An 18,772-nucleotide genomic window follows, 5' to 3' on the forward strand; every position below is an offset into this window, starting at 1 on the left:
GATAGACATCGTGAGGTATTTATTTTCGGTACAGTTTATGTTGAAACCGTTAGAGAGAGTGGCACACTTGTTAGCCTGTTCCATTCTTCTTTGTTTTCCGAAGCCGTGGCTTGGAGGTATACTTGCTTAGTTTCTGAAGGAAGTGACTTGGAAGTATGCGACTACCAAGCCAGTATCCTTGCGATTGAAAAACGGCCGGACATTCGGAATGAGAGAAGTAGTCCGTTTAAAAAAGCGATGTTGGTAAAAGCCGTGATAGTGAACAAAAAAAGTGAAGTGAAGTGATGCAAAACCGAAACAATTAGCTGAAAGGTCCTAAAATGCTACGTACAGCTAGGCCGAGTTGGGTGTTAATTCTCTGTGGGTTTGTCTCTATGAGTATCAACATTAAACATATTTGAAAGATCGATTCATGCAAAAAAAAGATTGGTGCAGCTTTAAGGTTATGCATGTAAATTAATGACTCGTATTGTTTTTTGTATATGTGACCAATCTACATCTTAAATCATATTCTTGAGGAGGAAGTGGGAAGACGGTGCATAGGAAAATAGTAGCCATGATGCAAACACTTTATCTTATTTAAAATCCATTAGGCAAATATTAAGGTGCAATACTCTTTTAAAGCTGACAGCATTGCAAGCTGCATCTAATAATTGATTACACTGGTGCAGTGCATGCACATGACAAGACATCATCTATTCTCTAACAATACAATCACTATGATGGACCAACAAACAAAGATCTATTTTCTTTTATTAGTGTAAGACTCAAAGAATGTATGCTTGCCTCATTTTGGTAAAAAGTTGCACCTTAAGCCTTTAAGATTCTTATATCTGATGCTTCCTCCTGTCTTGAGCAAGGTCATTAATTAGCATATGAGTTTGAACTGGAACTGATCAAATTGCAGCGTGATCACCACCAATATATTGCTTTGTTGAATGGGACTAATTAAAACCTAACTTTATGAATGAACTATGAGATAAAATGCTTGCTGTGTTTTTTTATGTGCTGTCTTTAATCTCGGACAGTGCTGTATCCATTATGAAATGGATAATTTGGAAGCTGGAGGTATGATATCCTGCACACTGATGACCCACCAAATGGATGTCATGTTTACAGTCAACACTGCTATGACATTCCATAAGCTATCATATAGGATCCTCTGCTTGCTTCTTTCTCAATGCGTCTGCAAGATTTGGAGGTTGCTTCTGATGGGTACCGGAGGTAAGGACACCCTTTTTCCGACTGGGGGCGGCGTTGGACAGCCACTTTCAGCCGGCATCCCGTCGTGCAGTACTCCTCTCCCGCCACCCCTCACCACCACCCACCTACCTCACCCTCACTTGTGGAATCAGCTATTCAGATCGCATGCAAATCCAGGAGCGTCACCGTGGATGTGTGTGTGTGTGTGAATCGAGAGGAAAAGAGAGGGAGAGATTGAAGTGCAGTTGCATTCCTGGAGAGAGAGAGAGAGAAAGAGAGAGAGAGAGAGAGAGAGAGAGAGAGATATCCCTGCCCCTTGCTCCTCCTTTCTCCTCCTTCCTCACTTTCCTCCTGGTCTCCCAGCCGGCGGCGGCAGAGAGGGATTTTCAACCCGGGCTGCAGATGCAGGGAACAGGGCTGCAGATTGAAAGAGACACCGGTAGTCAGTAGGGAAGTTGTGGAAATAAGTGATTATTTTTGGAGAAACGCATACGAAAGAGTTTTGTTCACGGACGCTCCGGGAAGTGACATTTTAATTTCGTGAAAGTTAACTTTTTTCGGTTACATCCGTGTGGTGGTCATGGGTTCCCATCGGGCACTCTCGGGCGGCCGGACAGTGCTGCTTGTGGCTGGGCTGCTCGTGGCTCTGGGGCACCGCTGCGCCGCAAGCTGCCCAGAGAGAGAATTAGAGGACAGGGAAGAGGAGGCCAACATAGTTTTGACCGGCACCGTGGACGAAATAATAAACATGGACCCGGTGCACAATACCTATTCTTGCAAGGTACGTGTTTTTTTGTGGTTTCAGTAACGATCAAGTTACCGCAGCATTGCTTCAAGGGGGAAATACACCTGCTTCTTGCCCCGCAAGTACTGCTAATAGTGTTTTAAGTGGAAGGTTAAAAGTCCCATTATCTCTTAACATCGTGTTTCCCATGGAAGCCATTACCAGCAAGTTTCTAGTCCAACTCTCTCAAAGGCATCAACAGCAAAGGCATCAACAGCTTGCCTGAAAAACATTTTACAAACTCATTCATCCAGAAGCGTTTGGCAGCAGTTACACACACAGCGAATCCACTTTACTTGTTTTTCACTTACCAACTATCTACAATAAAGGTCTAACCAAGCTTGTAATCATCCCAAACATATGTATGTAAGAGACTCACTTCTGTGACTCTTACTTTATTTCTAGTCGTAAATGTTAAAAAACATGCAAATTCATTTTCCAGAGGCTCCCATGTGATATTCTAAATTATGATTTTTCCTGTGGCGTTGCTGACAAGTGCATCTCTAACTAGAGATTTGTGACTTAACAGTTATATCCCTTGGGATGAAAGACAATTCCGTAAGAAGATGATTGGGTAGTAGGCTACCACAAAAACACTTAGCAGTCAGTACAGTGATTGTAAGCGACAATAACATGTTTTTTTCTTTTTCTGTGAAGACAGTTTTAACAAGTGCTGCAAGGTTTGCCCAAAGCAATAGAGATGTATGCCCTACAGATTCATTAGTCACTCATGTGAAACCTCCTGTGTATGATAAACTGTACATTCCCCATTCTCTTAATCACAGGAACATCATGTCTCTATCTAATGTACCACACGTATAATGGCATATAGGCTGAAAATCACATTTTCAGGCTTCCTCCATCCTCATTCCAAAGCCCTTCTTAAAACTAACTTTTGCATCATCGTGGACTTGTGGTAGACCACTCTATAATCAGTCAAAAATAAACAAGTGGTGTTTGGTCAGCTCTCGCAGCTCTTTTCCTCTGCAACCACACGCTTCCCGTCTCCCGGTGAATCAGTGGAGTAGATTAGGCGCACACGGCTTTCCCTCTGGAAACAGAAACCACCACCAAGCGCTGACATGAGATAAGGCGGCTAACATGTACCAGAAGGGGCGAGCTTTCTCATGACTGTGCATAAATCAGACTTTTTGTTGCACTGATGTATGGAATCAAAATGCATTCTGCTTTATTTTAGATACGTGTATCTGGATGTATTGTATGAGATGTATTCAAATATAAATAATTACTGTTATTGCATAAAATGTTAAGGAAAGTTTGTTTTGCGTAGGTGAAAATAAGTTATTTGTAAAGATCAGAAAAGCACCTGCCTGTCATTCCACAAACATGCATGTTAAGGAGAAACCATGACTCACATAGCCCGGAACTAGCCAAATCCCTAACAGAGCCCTTCTGCATACCTATTCAGGAAAATAATATGTATGTTCTTGACAAAATACTAAGAAATATGGTGTCCTTCTGTTTTTTGTTCGGCTGTAGGTCAGGGTGTGGCGCTACTTGAAAGGGAAGACCAACATCAACCGTGAAATCCTCCTGGACGGCGGCAACAAGTTGATGATAGGCGGCTTTGGCAACCCCGGGATCTGCGACAACCAGGTAGCCACGGGTGACACTCGCATATTCTTTCTCAACCCTGCCAAGGAAGACATGGGACCAGAACACAAGAACGAACTTATGCTCAACTCAAGTCTGATGAGGATTACCCTGCGCAACCTGGAAGACGTGGAACACTGCGTGGAAGGTAAGCAGCCTCTTGTGAATAGAATAGCCTGTCTTTCTTTGGATGGAATACACAGCACGTGTTGTTGGGAGTCTTAAAAGCCCGGTAACATCTTGCAAGAAACAGCGAAACAAAACACAACTATAACGCAGCGTCCACACCGCGGTGTGCTGTGTGGACGCTGTGTGGACGAAGCTTGCCGGTGGGCGAGTCTGAAACTCTGACCAACAATCAAACAAGCACGCGGTTTGATTGGCTAGAGCTTGTACTGGCTTATGATTTGATTGGCTGACGCTTCTGTCGAAGCATCAAAAGTTGAACATTGCTCAACTTTTGAAGCGAGCAACGCGAGCAGAGCGAAGCAACGGAAGCACAATGAAGTTCGGCAAAGCGTGACGTCACCCCGTTCAAAGTGAATGGGCTGAAGCGTTGAAGCTTCAACGCACCCCGCCGTGTGGACGGGTCGTAACGCCAAGCGTATGAATTAGCACTAAGCGAATGAGTGCTAACGCACTTAGCACATAACTCACGGTAGAAATATTTTATACTTCATCGGATCTGCACAAACAATATATCACATGAAAGCTGAGATTCCACAGATTCCAATGGTATAAGTATCATCACTGTGCGACCAAAACTCACGGCAGAGAAAGCCAGCAAAGACAACACACAACTTCACTTTACGTAGCAAACACGGCAAATACGTCTTACCTTTGCTGTTTTCTGATCAAAAGTTGTGTTCAAGGGCATTCAAATGCATATAAACGCTGCTGAAGGTTAATCCAATGTCTCTGTGTCCCTTTGAAATGATTACTGATAAATCATCATCACATTTATGGCAATAAGCCTAGTTTTTCAGTTTTCAGAGCGTAACATAGCTTTCGGTTTGGGCAAGCTGCGTGCGCATCACTCTCATTCCTCAATGGTAACGTGTAGGTGGATTTAGGAACTCCCTCTCGGTTCTATTAGCCGCTTTCACACCGCAGGACTTGCCATACTTTAGTGCCGGCACTAAAGTACCACGGCACTGAATCCGCCAGGGGGCTAGTGCCAATTGCATTCACACCGCAGTATTTTCCCTGAGGCAAGATTACGCTGACGTCACTTCGTCTTCTTCTTCTCTGGGTTTACTGGCAGGCCGCAAAACCACTTCACGGCGAGTACAAAAAAAAACGAGAGAAGAAGAACTACACCGGGGAGGGGGTATAAAGCCCACCCGCTGTACATGATATATATATATATATATATATATATATATATATATATATATATATATATATATATATATATATATATAATAGGTAGGCTCAGCAGACAGACCGTAGTGCAAAGATAAAGTGTCAAATGATTATCTCCTAAATAGTGAATTCAGCATCAACTTCAGATGAAGATGAAGTTCATATCTTCCTAAGATACGTGTTACTTTATGTCCCTACTAGAATCCGAGCTCAAATGACTCAAACAAACAAAATGTCCAAGCAAAGAATCATCTGCACCATGAGGCTGGGTTATAAGGGTAATTTACAAATAAAATACCCCATTATAACAATGGATTTTATCTTTATGTATTTATTATATATTACCCCCTCAGGCTGATTTTGGAAAAGGACATTAACCGTTGTTTGGTGTTTTTCCGTTATTTATCTAAAACAAATGACATGATAAATTACTTGTGTTTATGTGTGTAGGACTTGTGTTTCTGCCCCTGCCATTGCTGCACAAGGTTGCAACATTGTAGATCAATTCAACCACCGACACCTGTCTGCTCTCACATTCTTCTATTCTGCAAATTTGGGGTGGGACACAATAAATAAAGCTTTGCCAGTTTGTTTGTTTTATTGCACAGTCAAGACATAACAATAACGGCATCACGCCGCTCAAGTAGCTTTTGCGAACATCGCTCAAAACATTTGGAGTTGGGAACTGCTTTCTATAGAAGCTGCTGCATCCCGTCCTCAGAGTAAATTGCCAGAAGCGCCGACACTTCCTCATCATTCCACCGCTCCGTACGTGTGGTCATAACTGCTTTACAGTACAAAAAAACTACTCGCTTAGGTGTGGATGTGGTTTTGTAGCGAGGAAAAAAAAGGCTGCCTAACAAAAAAAATTCAGAGTCTAACGGGGGGTGGTTTGCAATTCGCCCAGCCAATAGAAATAGAATAGAAATTGGCACTCTTTTATGACCAGGTTCGTACCACCTCTCTAGCAGGGACTGAAAATGGCCAAAAGAGTTCCCGGCACTGAGTAGTCCCGGCGGTGTGAACGCGACATTATTGGTACTAACGTAACTAAAGAACCAAAGTACCAGGGAAAGTCCTGCTGTGTGAATGCGGCTATTGGCTCTAACAGTTCAAAAGTGGTGTCAATCACCAACATCGATCAATGGGTTCCAGAGATAAGGCAAATACACCCAGAGATGTTTTTTTCTTTGCTAAACCTCTCTAAAAAGGTAAAATGTCACTTGTTTTGCATCAATCTTGATACTGGGTACTTATTATATGTTATGGTTTGGATTCCGAAAGCTTTTAGTCTACTATCCCATCATTCAAGGGTGGTTTTCACTATAAGCAAATGGTTTCTTTTTTGGACGGAAACTATAATTTACATTTTTTTACTATGTTCAATCTGAATTTACTTTAAAATAAAAACATCTATATTGATTCTGACTTTTCTACATCGAACTCACACGTGTATCATTGCTTTGAGAAAAAAGTTAATCATTTACCCCTTTTAGAAGTGAAGATATAGTCATTTGTTCTGGTCATGTAATTTTCGAGCCTGAAACCTGAAAAACAGGCTCAGGGCTTAACAGGTTAAAAAAAGTAGTTCTAGGAATTCTTAACATTTATAGAAATTCATTTGTAGGTTTATCAGGGCATAGCATTGCTTTTTAATAAGTTGTTGGAATATTTCCTGTTACCTGTGTGAAATTCAGTTGAGGATTCACGCTGTTGTTTCCCACAGTAATTGTAAATCACTTAAAGCGGCAAGGATTTCATACACCGGTGGCTGCTGAAATTATAGCTTCAGGCACACAGTGTCAAAGTTTCCCAGAACTCCCTGTAACAAGGACACATGAGTCATTTCAGGAGCTTTGTTGCCATGGTGAAGCTCCAGCTTTTCCCAGCATAGCCTTGAGGTAGGTGAGTCTGGATAGCACCTTGAGGACACAGGTTGAGTGGTTAAGGGATGATCCCCGACCTTTGAACCTTGTAGCAGGCCCCTTTTATTAAGTCAGAGGTGAAACTAAAACATTCACATAAAACGTGACATGGGAGCCTTACAGGGCAATGCAGGTTCCCACACACTTTTTTTTACAATAAATTCATAGCCTTTTACTGTTTTAACTTCACTGTAAAAGAAACTGAAAATAACCCTTTACCTACATAGAGAAAAGGGCAACAGAAACAGTACATGAATGGATGGATCAAACTTGCCCACACACAAATTATTGCTTTATAATAACTTGTGTATTAAAGGTGCTTTATTCTATGGATTTGTGTAACAGAACTTTAGCATGAAAAAAGTTAATTAAAAACTTCTATTCCTCTGAGGCCTTTTTTGGTTGAGAGGTAATTTGTCAAGCTCTTATGAGAAGAGCCATACAGCCATGACTAATAAATGTCAGCATCCACCGTGACTGTGAGACTGTAGCCGCCTCTGCCCCCATTGCCAGCAAGCAGTGAGCAGTGAGGTTGCTGCTGTTTAACTTTTACTGGTGCTTGACAATGTTGGCAGCTGTTCAAAGTTTGAATCTAACATTTAGGTTGGCCCGGGAACACCAGGGGCAAACGAATCGGAGCATGAATCACCTTGCTGAAGACTTTCTGCGGCGATTGCGAGAGTTGCTTGAGTCTATAACCTGGGTATTTTCCTCTGAAAATTTCTGGGTGGCAGTATCTTCCAATGGATGGAGCTTGTTTGCAGTGTTAAGTTGCATTTGGCACTCACATAAAACTTCTTCTGTTTGTCTGTCCAGGCACGAAACACTGCACGGCTAACCTTTTTATTCACCCCCCTTTTCTTCTTTTTGGAGTCCTGTTGTTGAAAGGGGAGTTTCTTGGCTCTGACAAACTGTCGAGAATGTGCCCTTTTTGTTTAGGGGCTTTGTACTTGAAGAGGGTTTACTTAACATAACCTCATTTTCTCATATCACCTTACAGTTGAAGGAATAGCGGTAAGAAAATACTTCAAGAAAGTAAAGGCTAGACAGAAATCATGTATTAAGGAATCTGCAAGAACTGAACCTTTTTTCAGGGGCTTCCCATGCATTTATTTTCTATAAGTAATATCTTGATACACTTCCAAGGTTCAGCCACACAGTGCAATCTGTATTTGTTTTGAATTAGAGTGGAATTCACCCCGATAATTACCTTGCATGTCTCCATCCGGTAGAGAATGAGCTTTGAGGCTTGTTTCAGGGAAGAGTTTTAATTAAGAGAGTCAAGTCAGATCTCATCCGCTCCGTGCAACCACTACCCCCGGAGACTGTTGGATGTCAGTACAGCGGGACAAGACTCTACCTGCCGCAACACTCATTGTACCATCCTCTGCTCTCGCCTCATTCTTGACATTTTCGATAGCTAGGATAGACTCAGGAATGCCTGGCAGAGAGCTAGGTGGGGAGGCGCGTTGTCTGAGGTTGAAGAAAAAATACTTTGTGTGAGCTCCCTGCCATCAAGAGTTTTGAGAAGGACGCGTACACGAAGGAAAATTCGATGAATGATGTGATGTAGATGTTTTGGGTGGAATTTACTGGATGTTGTGTTTGCTGTGGCATATTTGTTTGAGTTTGGATCATCGCCCTGTGAAAAAGGATGCCTTCAGGCGTCATGTTTCGCGCTACTTTTCTACTGCTGTGCTCGTCACCCTGGGCGGTGGCACTTCAGAGCCACTCAGTCCATGTGTGTGATCACTTTGCTGCAGGCTTTCATGTGCCATAGTTGCCCCCCCCAGAGGAGTGTTTACAAGATCTCAGTAAACACTTGCAGTGCTGTTAAAATGTTGTACACATAAGATTGGCCTACTTTGCTTACTCATGCCCTTACCAGTATTTCTAGGGTTGGAATATGATACTGACATATCAAAAAAGTGTTGGATCTGCATTGTTGCACTTGCACCTTGCCAGGGCCGAATATCAGGCAGTTGCCACATAATGTGCTGTGTCTCAAGAAACAAAAATGAGGTTATTGTTAAGTAAAAGAGGATTAATTCAAGGCTGAGCCGAAACGCCTTGTTCTACAAAAATTGGGTAAAGAGGCAATAAATTGAAAGGCATGCACTCTGTATATTATCATTTTTTCCTGTGCTGTGTTGAGAGAGAGAAGGCGAAGGTGTTGTGGGTTTGGAAGAGAGGAAGCCCTCTTGATGGAGAAGTGTTGAGCATTCAGGGAGATCTTATCTGTCTTGGTCTGTTTATCAGCTGCTTTTGTTTCAGCCCCTGATGACTCGATGCCAGCGTCTTTCGCTCAAGGCCCTGACGAAGAACAGCAACAAAGGGCTGTTTCTTTCTTCTGTCTTTATCTCTTCCTCTAGTTCGACTCTATTTAGTAGAGGAGAGATGAGTCTGTCAGAAAGTCGGTGCACAGTCATGCAACAGCTGCATCAAAGATCTTTTCTTTGTCCCTTTGTGCTGCTGCATAATACTGTGTGCAGCCAGTGTGCTCCGCCGGTTGGACAATCAAAAGTCCTTGTGGGATGTTAATGAGCAGCATTTTACTGCTCAACATACCGCTAACTCTTTATGATCCATGTGTACAGCAGTCCAGAGGCTCACTGCTAATGGGGTAAGCCAGGCTTGCTGAGAACATGATGGGGGTCCTTATTTGCCAGCAGGTGGTCTTGCTTAATGATGGGCGAGCAGACAGTCCTGTGGAATGCTTCTCGGGGTGGGTGGGATGTGGGATGACTGTTTTGCCCCCCACCCCACCTCCCCCTTGTCCAGCGATCCTTCAATGAATGAACCTAGGCCTCACGGAAAAAATGTCCTCAATGTTTGTGCAAGGAGGAGGCCCAGACTTCGCAGGAATTCCTAACCTGCACAAAACTCCTACCTGGCTGCCTGCACCCTCCTCCTCACCTTCTAGATATGTGATGAGATAATGAAAGATTGATAAGGGAAAAATGGAGAGGAGTTCAGTTTTTAGCCCTGCGATGTACTCTTTCATAACGTAAATGCCTTTATGCCTGTCATCTACAGGGCAGTTAACTCCTGTTTTTCTAGAACAATTAAAGCCTTACTAAAATATGAAAGGGTCACTTCACAGCTTTAGTTTATCAGTGACTCAACATACTGGAAGACGAAGTATGTTGATAGACCAGCACAGGCTTTTCCCAGGATTTAATTTAGCGCCATCTGAGCTCCTTATGGGTCTCATGCTACACTATAATGTTCTTAACAGTAGCCTCTCTCATTAAGCATATGGCTACATGTGTTTTATTCCTATTACCTGATTGAGAACCTATGCTTGCTTCCCAGAAGGTCTATTTCTCAAGTGTCATGATTTCCAGTTTAGCAGAGGCAGCCTTTATTTCCGCTATAAAACACTGGGAATCCTGGCAGCAAGGTTGTTGCCCTATAATTTAAACATCAGCCACCAATACCACCTGCTCATGTTTTAATCTTGCAAAGGCATTCTAGAAAGAGATTAGGACTACTGAACATACTATTTATTTGACTTTCCCAGTGCTAAAAACACATGGCTTGTAGGTAAATCCCAAAGGTAGATGGAGTTTATTTTATTGTGGCTTTTAAAAAGTGTGGGAGAACACTATGTAGACAGGTGACTGAGTTAAACCACTGGGTTCTTTATCCAGTACACAAGCAGCCTTTTGTCTTGAGCAAGGAGAAGTCAAGTAGACGGACATTGATGATTGGATTTTTCTCAGGGTCCTTGAATGGATTAGGCTATAGTCTAAGACGGAGAGTTCACTTTCTTGGTGTAAAGCTTTTCTACTAAGGTGTGCCCCCTGGTAAATCTGCGTCCGCTGTGTGGCTTATATCAAAGCATTTATTCCGTGAAGTGAACAGAATTGGACAAATAGAAAGGTTTGATGAAAGGCTTTGATGAAGTAAGCAACAAAGGCTTGACGGGAGAAACAAGACCAACAGACCTGTTTCCCAGTTAGTCCAGAGTCTCCAGAGTTATTGCACATTTGAGATTTTAATAAAAAATGTGGGAGTGGAGAGCCTGCTTGGCATGGCGATAAAGGACTCCGAAATGAGAAAGTCGTGAAAGATGGACGAGAGCATTGGAGGAACGCACCACTTAAAAGCAGTCTATTCACCTTGGCTCGTATCCCAGACAAAACCAGGAGTGTATCACTCTCATGCGGATAAGAATCATAGATGGTATTGATATTTTCTGAAAGATACCTACATGTAGTGACATGCCTGTCACTTCTGTGAGATGTTAACATGCCCACGGTGTACACACACACATACTGTTTAACATCTTGCCTGTCCAAATATATTGTCTGTCTTGTGATAGGGCAGGATCTACATGTCTTGTTGTAATTTTAGTTTTGTACTTGCTCAATGCAATATGACACGATTATTTATATTATTTTATTTTATTTTCCTTTTCTGTAAAATACAGTATATGTATAATGAACAACATTTAATTATTCTCATCTCGAGAAATTTCAAAGATTTTTCTGTTTCTCTTGCGACAGTTCAAAAACATAGCCTTTTAGCAGAAGTATTTCTCAAACAAAGGTTTTCCAACATGGCACCGTTTTTCCTGCTGTTGTTGGAAGGAAGTCTCTCAATCATGATTTGTAGTTCTAAATAAGTCATTAGAAAGTACATTTGATTGCCAAGCGGTGTTAAGGAAAGGAAGGAAGTGTAAAGGAAGCTTGTGTCAAAGTCCTAGTTAAGCTCTTCTTTAGTTTAGGAACAGCAAAGTGGAACTGACCTGGGAGGCGCTGCACATGGACTTGGATGTACAGTGACCCGGAAACCTCCCTCTTCAATCCCAGACATAAAGAGCTCAGAACAGCAGTCTGCATGAGTTCTAGGCTCCCTCTGGGGAACTGGATCCGTGACAAAATTCTTGATCCAAGAACACATTTCTGAAGAAAGGGCAGCTGCCGTGGCAAGTGTGGCTACTTACTGTCAACATGCCAGAAACATCAGATTTAGAGAAAAGGGGTTATGGTGGGACACTATGGTGGGATAGCAGATGCCTCAACGTGATTTGTATTTAGGTCAGATCAACTGTCACTCTGGAGTGGCTCAGATCAAGAGAAAACTGGGGTAGAAAAATATATTTTTTGGGCCCTTTACATGCTTTTTGTTGTAGGATACATAAGGGATTCCTTTGAGAAACTTTTCTTTTGAAAAAGATGGACAAACTATAAAGTAAACTTGGTGTACTTGGCAAACTCTATTCAAACTATGCTTTTATTAGGAAGCATATTTTATCAATGTGTTTGGCATTTAGCATCAAAACTTGTCTGTGAAATTAGAGTATCATTTAGGGAATAAAATACAGGAAGTGCATGGTTCAGAGGTTAGTTATATCCTGTCACCTTCTGGATGTAAGCTGAAGACGCACTGAGCCAATACAGGTGAATTATGCCTATCATGCTCCCTGCTGTCTCATGGTATCCACCTGTTACTTACTGCCATTCATATGCACAGCAATGAGTCTAATTATACAAAGCTGGCATGATTGTTTCCAGGCTTCACTAGCTATATTTGGATTGAATCAGAATACAGTTTTATTGCCAAGTGAGTTTCCACATACGAGGACTTTCCTTTGGTGTGTAATGGTGCATTCATAAACACATTAAGCGAGGTAAAGTTGTAAAAAAAAAGGAAATAAATAACTATTATAAAGGCTGTTTTAAAAACGTTTACAAACATTATAAAATAGAGGTCGTATTAAAATGAGATATAAATAAAGTAAGGACAATAAGAATATGAGGAATGTATCTGAAAAATCAAATATGTGTAACATCCCGTCATGTCTGCTAAATTATTCATGTCATGTTAATCAGGTTCATGTTATTGTTTCACGTTTAGTTCATAGCCCAGGTTAGATTTATGTTTAGTCAAGTCGTTTTGTTCACCTGTCTAGTCCTGTCATTGCACTTCCTGTTTTATTTTTGTGCTTACCTCTTGTCTCTCATTTCAGGTCCCCTTACTTCCTCCCTTTGTGTGTTTTCCCGCCATCGTCAGCGTCTGCCCCGCCCCTGATTGTTTCCACCTGTTCCCCCTTACCTCATGTATAAATAATCCTGTCTCCCTTTGTCCTGTGCCAGTTCGTCTTGTGCCTTGTGCCATTTAGAGAGCCAGCTTGTCTCGCCAAGAGATTATTGTACTTTGTGACCATAGTCAAGTTTATTTAGTTTGTAATTTGCCTTGCTACGTTTTGCCTCTCAGGAGTGATTTTTGTTTGAACTTTATACTTTTCCAAAGTAAATACTTTTTTTGAACAAACTTTCTTTTGAGCCGTGCGTTTGAGTCCAAGTGTCTGTCAAGGTTCCTAACAGAACGAACTGGCCAAAGAATGGACTCAGCCGACTCCGATTCCTTCAAGGCCGATGTGTTAGCGCAGGAAGCTAAGCTAATCCTCCATGCTGAACAGCTGTCTTCCATCAACAAAGGAATGATTGGCCTCACGGATCGTTAGGTTGAATTCCAATCAGCTGTAACCAACCAAGTAAATCACCTGGCACTTCAAATGCAGCAAGTTCTCTCACACCTCAAAGCCAGTTCCTCTGCACCTACTCCAGCAATGCCAGGTCCACCGTCTGTTGCTGTTGTTTCGGATCACACCACCCCACCTGGATCGACGCTTCGTCTGGCTCCTCCGGAGAGGTTTTCCGGGGACTCTGGGAACTGTCGACCCTTTCTGGTACAGTGTGAACTACATTTTGCTCATAACCCTGCTGCCTTTGTATCGGACCAAGCTAAAGGAGCTTTCATGTTGTCCCACATGTCTGCTAGAGCCGCTGCTTGGGCTACAGCCGAGTGGTCAAGAAACTCGCCCATATGTCAGTCACTGAACATGTTTACCCAGACCCTAAGCCGTGTATTTGATCACTCATCACCTTCCAGAGAAGCCTCACGAGTCATTATGCAGATCAAACAGGGACAACAGAGAGTGACAGACTATGCAATAGATTTTCGTACCCTAGCAGCAGACAGTGGGTGGAACACCCCTGCTTTAATTTATGCCTTCATGAATGGTCTACAAGACTCTATAAAGGACCAGTTGGCACCCCATGAACTCCCCACAGATCTTGATTCCATCATTGCCATGTCAATTCGCATTGATAACAGGCTTCATGAAAGGCAGGAGGAGAGAATCAGAACCAGTGCACGACCTCCGAGCCACATGGGGCGCTCACCTGCCTTTCGATACCCATGGAGCTCCAGTCCACCTTCCTCAGCCTCGCCCAAGGAACCAGCGCCCTCGGCTGCACCGGAGGAACCCATGCAGCTGGGCAGAGCCAAGGTCTCTCCAGAAGAAAGACGGTGCCGAGTCCAACAAGGAAGCTGTTACTACTGTGGGTATCAGGGCCACGTGGTGTCTTCTTGCCCAGTAAAAGGAGAGGCTCATCGGCACGACGGAGGGTGCTGGTGAGCCAATTCTCTGCAACTGATTTCCCTCCACGTTCATTGACCATGGTAAATATTCAAGTGCGTGACCAAGACATTACTGTGGGGGCATTAGTCGATTCAGGTGCTGACGAAAGTCTGATGGACTGGAGTTTGGCAAAGAGACTATGCATCAAGACTGTTCCGTTGACTTCCCCTGTTACTGCCAGTGCCTTAGATGGCAAGTTATTATTTAAAAGAACCCATGTATCTGAACCTGTCCAAATAACCATTGACAATACACACATAGAGCAAATGAAATTCCATTTATTTGACTCTGCACTACACCCCTTGATTTTGGGTTATCCATGGCTGATCAAACATAATCCGATCATTGACTGGCGATCAGGGAGGGTTAAGGACTGGGGCCCAGGCTGTAGGCTGACCTGTTCAGACCTTCCTAGGTTCTCCACAGAACCTGAAAAGGAACAAGACAAAAACACTCATAAGCCTGACTCCATTTCAGATTATCCCGACCTGACTAAAGTGCCCTTGTGTTATCAGGACTTAAAGGAAGCATTTAACAAAACTAGGGCCATGTCCCTAGCTCCCCACCGACCGTATGACTGTCCCATTAACCTGTTGCCTGGTTCTCAGATCCCTAAAAGGAGACTTTACTCTCTCTCTGCACCGGAAAGGGAGGCTATGAAGTCCTATATTGACTCTTCTCTAAAGACTGGACTCATCAGACCATCCTCCTCCCCAGCGGCCGCTGGGTTTTTCTTTGTCGATAAGAAAGATGGTACCCTCCGTCCATGCATTGACTATAGTCCCCTTAATGAAATAACAGTTAAAAATAGATACCCACTCCCTCTCATGTCTTCAGCCTTTGAACTTTTGCAGGATGCAAAACTCTTCACCAAACTGGACTTGAGAAACGCTTACCATCTCATTAGGATACGAGAAGGGGATGAGTGGAAGACCGGTTTTAACACTCCCAGTGGTCACTACGAGTACCTAGTCATGCCATTTGGATTGTGCAATGCTCCAGCAGTTTTTCAGTCATTTCTCAACGATGTGCTGAGGGATTATCTCAACAAGTTTATATTCATTTATCTCGATGACATCTTGACCTTCTCACCCGATGAGGAGACCCACACCCATCATTTCTGCCAGGTACTGCAAAGCCTGATGGAGAATCAACTCTACTGCAAGGCTGAAAAGTGTGAGTTTCACGTCAAGACCGTCTCCTTCCTGGGGTACATCATCTCGGCCAACCAAATCCAGATGGATCCAGAGAAGGTCAGTGCAGTGGCCAATTGGCCATCTCCCACCAACAGGAAAAAGGTGCAACAATTTTTAGGCTTTGCAAACTTTTACAGGAGGTTTATAAGAAACTTTTTTGGCATTGCAGCACCTTTAAATGCTTTAACCTCTCCCTATGTCATGTTCGAGTGGAATATACAGGCGGATGAAGCTTTCCAGAAGCTCAAGAAACTGTTCACGGCTGCCCCAATCCTCACAGTGGCCGACCCACAGAGACAATTCATCGTGGAGGTGGATGCCTCCAATGATGGCATTGCGGCGGTGCTGTCCCAAAGATCTGTCCAGGACAACAAGCTACACCCATGTGCGTTCCTTTCACGTAAGTTGACATCTGCAGAAAGGAACTATGATGTGGGTAATAAGGAGCTTTTAGCAGTTAAAACAGCTTTGGAGGAATGGCGTCATTGGTTGGAGGGGGCTGAGCAACCATTTCTAGTTTGGACTGACCATAAAAACCTGGAATACATTAGGAACTCCAAAAGACTGAACTCACGCCAGGCTAGATGGTCATTGTTTTTTAATCGGTTTCATTTTGTATTGTCATACAGACCAGGCACACAGAATGTTAAACCTGATGTATTGTCACGTTTGTACAATCCTGAACCTGTTGCCAAAGAGCCCGAGAGCATCCTTCCACCTAACCTTGTGGTTGGAGCAGTTTCATAGCAAATACAATCAATGGTGAAGCAGGCAAATGGTGAAACCCCGGCACCTAGTGGTTGCCCACGAAATAGGTTGTATGTCCCTGTTTCCGTTCGATCACAGGTAATACACTGGGCTCACACGTCTATGCTCACCTGTCATCCTGGAGTGAAACGCACAACCTTCATGATCAAGCAACGTTTCTGGTGGCCGGCTATGAGGAAGAAGTCGGCAGAATATGTTGCGGCCTGCGCTGTCTGTGCCAGGAACAAGACCTCCACTGAAGCACAGATGGGGTTGCTGCAGCCACTTCCTGTTCCTCATCGGCCATGGTCCCACATCTCGATGGACTTTGTCACCGGACTACCGATATCAGAAGGTAACACCACCGTCTTGACGGTGGTGGACAGATTTAGTAAAATGGCACATTTTATAGCACTATCCAAGCTTCCTTCTGCCAAGGAAACGGCAGAGGTCATGTTACGTCATGTCTTTCGCATTCATGGTTTTCCCAGGGACATTGTGTCAGACCGGGGCCCACAGTTCATTTCCCGTTTCTGGAAGGAGTTCTGCCATCTCCTTGGAGCCACCGTGAGCCTTTCCTCAGGATATCACCCCCAGTCGAATGGCCAGTCTGAGCGCATTAACCAGGAACTAGAGACCTGTTTGCGCTGCCTGGTCCCCCAGAACCAGGCATCTTGGAGCAAGCACCTGATGTGGGTGGAGTACGCCCACAACACGCTGCCCACTTCCGCAACAGGACTCACACCGTTCCAGTGTGTGCACGGCTACCAACCACCTCTGTTCCCTGCCAATGAGGCCGAGGTCACGGTCCCATCAGCTCACGCTATGGTCCGTCGGTTCCACCAGGTCTGGGCCGGTGCTCGTCTGGCTCTCTTGCGCAGTGCCACCCGGATGAAGGAGGTGGTGGATCGACGCCGGAGACCTGCTCCACCGTATCGGCCTGGACAAAGAGTTTGGCTAGCTACCAAGAACATAACCCTCCACGTCATGTCGAGAAAGCTAGCTCCAAGGTTTGTTGGTCCATTCCCGATATCGAAGGTGATAAACCCGGTGTCTGTGCAGTTACGTCTACCCAGGTCATTGAAGGTCCATCCAACGTTTCATGTCGGCAAGATCAAGCCGGTCAGGGAGAGCTCATTGGTGCCCGCCTCTAAACCCCCTCCACCCCCCCAGATGGTAGAAGGAGGCCCCGTCTACGCCGTAAAGAGACTGCTGGCAGTTCGTGGGCGAGGAAGACAGTTCCTTGTGGACTGGGATGGGTACGGTCCAGAAGAGAGAGCATGGATCCCAGCGAGTTTCATTGTTGATCCGGCCATGATTAATGATTTTGATCGGGATAACCCAGAAGTTCCTGGGGCGTCAGGAGCCGTCAGGAGCCGTCCATAGAGGGGAGGGTACTGTAACATCCCGTCATGTCTGTTAAATTATTCATGTCATGTTAATCAGGTTCATGTTATTGTTTCACGTTTAGTTCATAGCCCAGGTTAGATTTATGTTTAGTGAAGTCGTTTTGTTCACCTGTCTAGTCCTGTCATTGCACTTCCTGTTTTATTTTTGTGCTTACCTGATTGTTTCCACCTGTTCCCCCTTACCTCATGTATAAATAGTCCTGTCTCCCTTTGTCCTGTGCCAGTTCGTCTTGTGCCTTGTGCCATTTAGAGAACCAGCTTGTCTCGCCAAGAGATTATTGTACTTTGTGACCATAGTCAAGTTTATTTAGTTTGTAATTTACTTTGCTACGTTTTGCCTCTCAGGAGTGATTTTTGTTTGAACTTTATACTTTTCCAAAGTAAAGACTTTTTTTGAACAAACTTTCTTTTTAGTCGTGCGTTTGAGTCCAAGTGTCTGTCAAGGTTCCTAACAATATGTGCAGTATATCCGAAAGTGGAAGAATGCAGCTTTAAAAGAGGTATCGTGCAGAATTCTTCAAAAATATACATAGGAATTAGCAAGGTTTACCTTACAAAGTATGAGCAATGGCTTACAATATGTTTGTTAATGAAATGCAAAGTGTCTATGGAGCACAGCCTCCTGCCAGAGTGACTCGAAAGGTTTGGTTCAAGTGTTTAACAGTTATTTGAAAAAGGACCCTGATAAATGTCTGTTTGTCATGTGTAATTGTTGAACATCTCTTGATTTTTATATGCTGCAAAAAATAACTTCCGCCCTCGAGGAACAATGGACCTTTTGAATTGTGCCAAATCACGTACGTAAACGTTGCTGTTTCTGAACCCTACTTTGAGTCTAATCCCCTGCAAAACTTGATTTAACACAATCTACATTACAGTGCTGCACATACAGGAAGTATGCTAGCCTTGACACCTGGGGGTTCCATGTACACAAACAAATCATGGGATGTCTTATTTTGCCCCTCTGACAATGGTCCAGTCTCCGTTACTTCCTTTCCTCCCCCTTATCTGTCTCTCTTTTGATGGGGCTTCATAGTTCACTCAGGATGGACACCCCTCTCCCTTGTGTCTTCTCCTTCATGTTTCCTTCTGTG

General features: G+C 43.7%; 1 protein-coding gene across 11 annotated transcripts in view; it reads left to right on the forward strand.

Moving 5' to 3' along the window:
- The first annotated feature begins 1,567 nt into the window (after positions 1-1,567).
- The window catches only part of agrn (agrin), a 272,513-nt gene continuing 255,308 nt past the window's right edge, over positions 1,568-18,772 (forward strand). For 8 of the 11 annotated variants that reach the window (XM_079677600.1, XM_079677608.1, XM_079677611.1 and 5 more), the window contains exons 1-2: positions 1,568-1,984; positions 3,488-3,749. In XM_079677600.1, the coding sequence (XP_079533726.1) occupies positions 1,784-1,984; positions 3,488-3,749 (463 nt within the window). In that variant the 5' untranslated portion in view covers positions 1,568-1,783. The remainder of the gene's footprint in view (positions 1,985-3,487; positions 3,750-18,772) is intronic. The other 3 variants (XM_079677613.1, XM_079677601.1, XM_079677602.1) reach the window with 1 other exon arrangement.

This window comes from Notothenia rossii (assembly GCF_949606895.1).
Source record: "Notothenia rossii genome assembly, chromosome: 4".
NCBI lineage: Eukaryota > Metazoa > Chordata > Actinopteri > Perciformes > Nototheniidae > Notothenia > Notothenia rossii.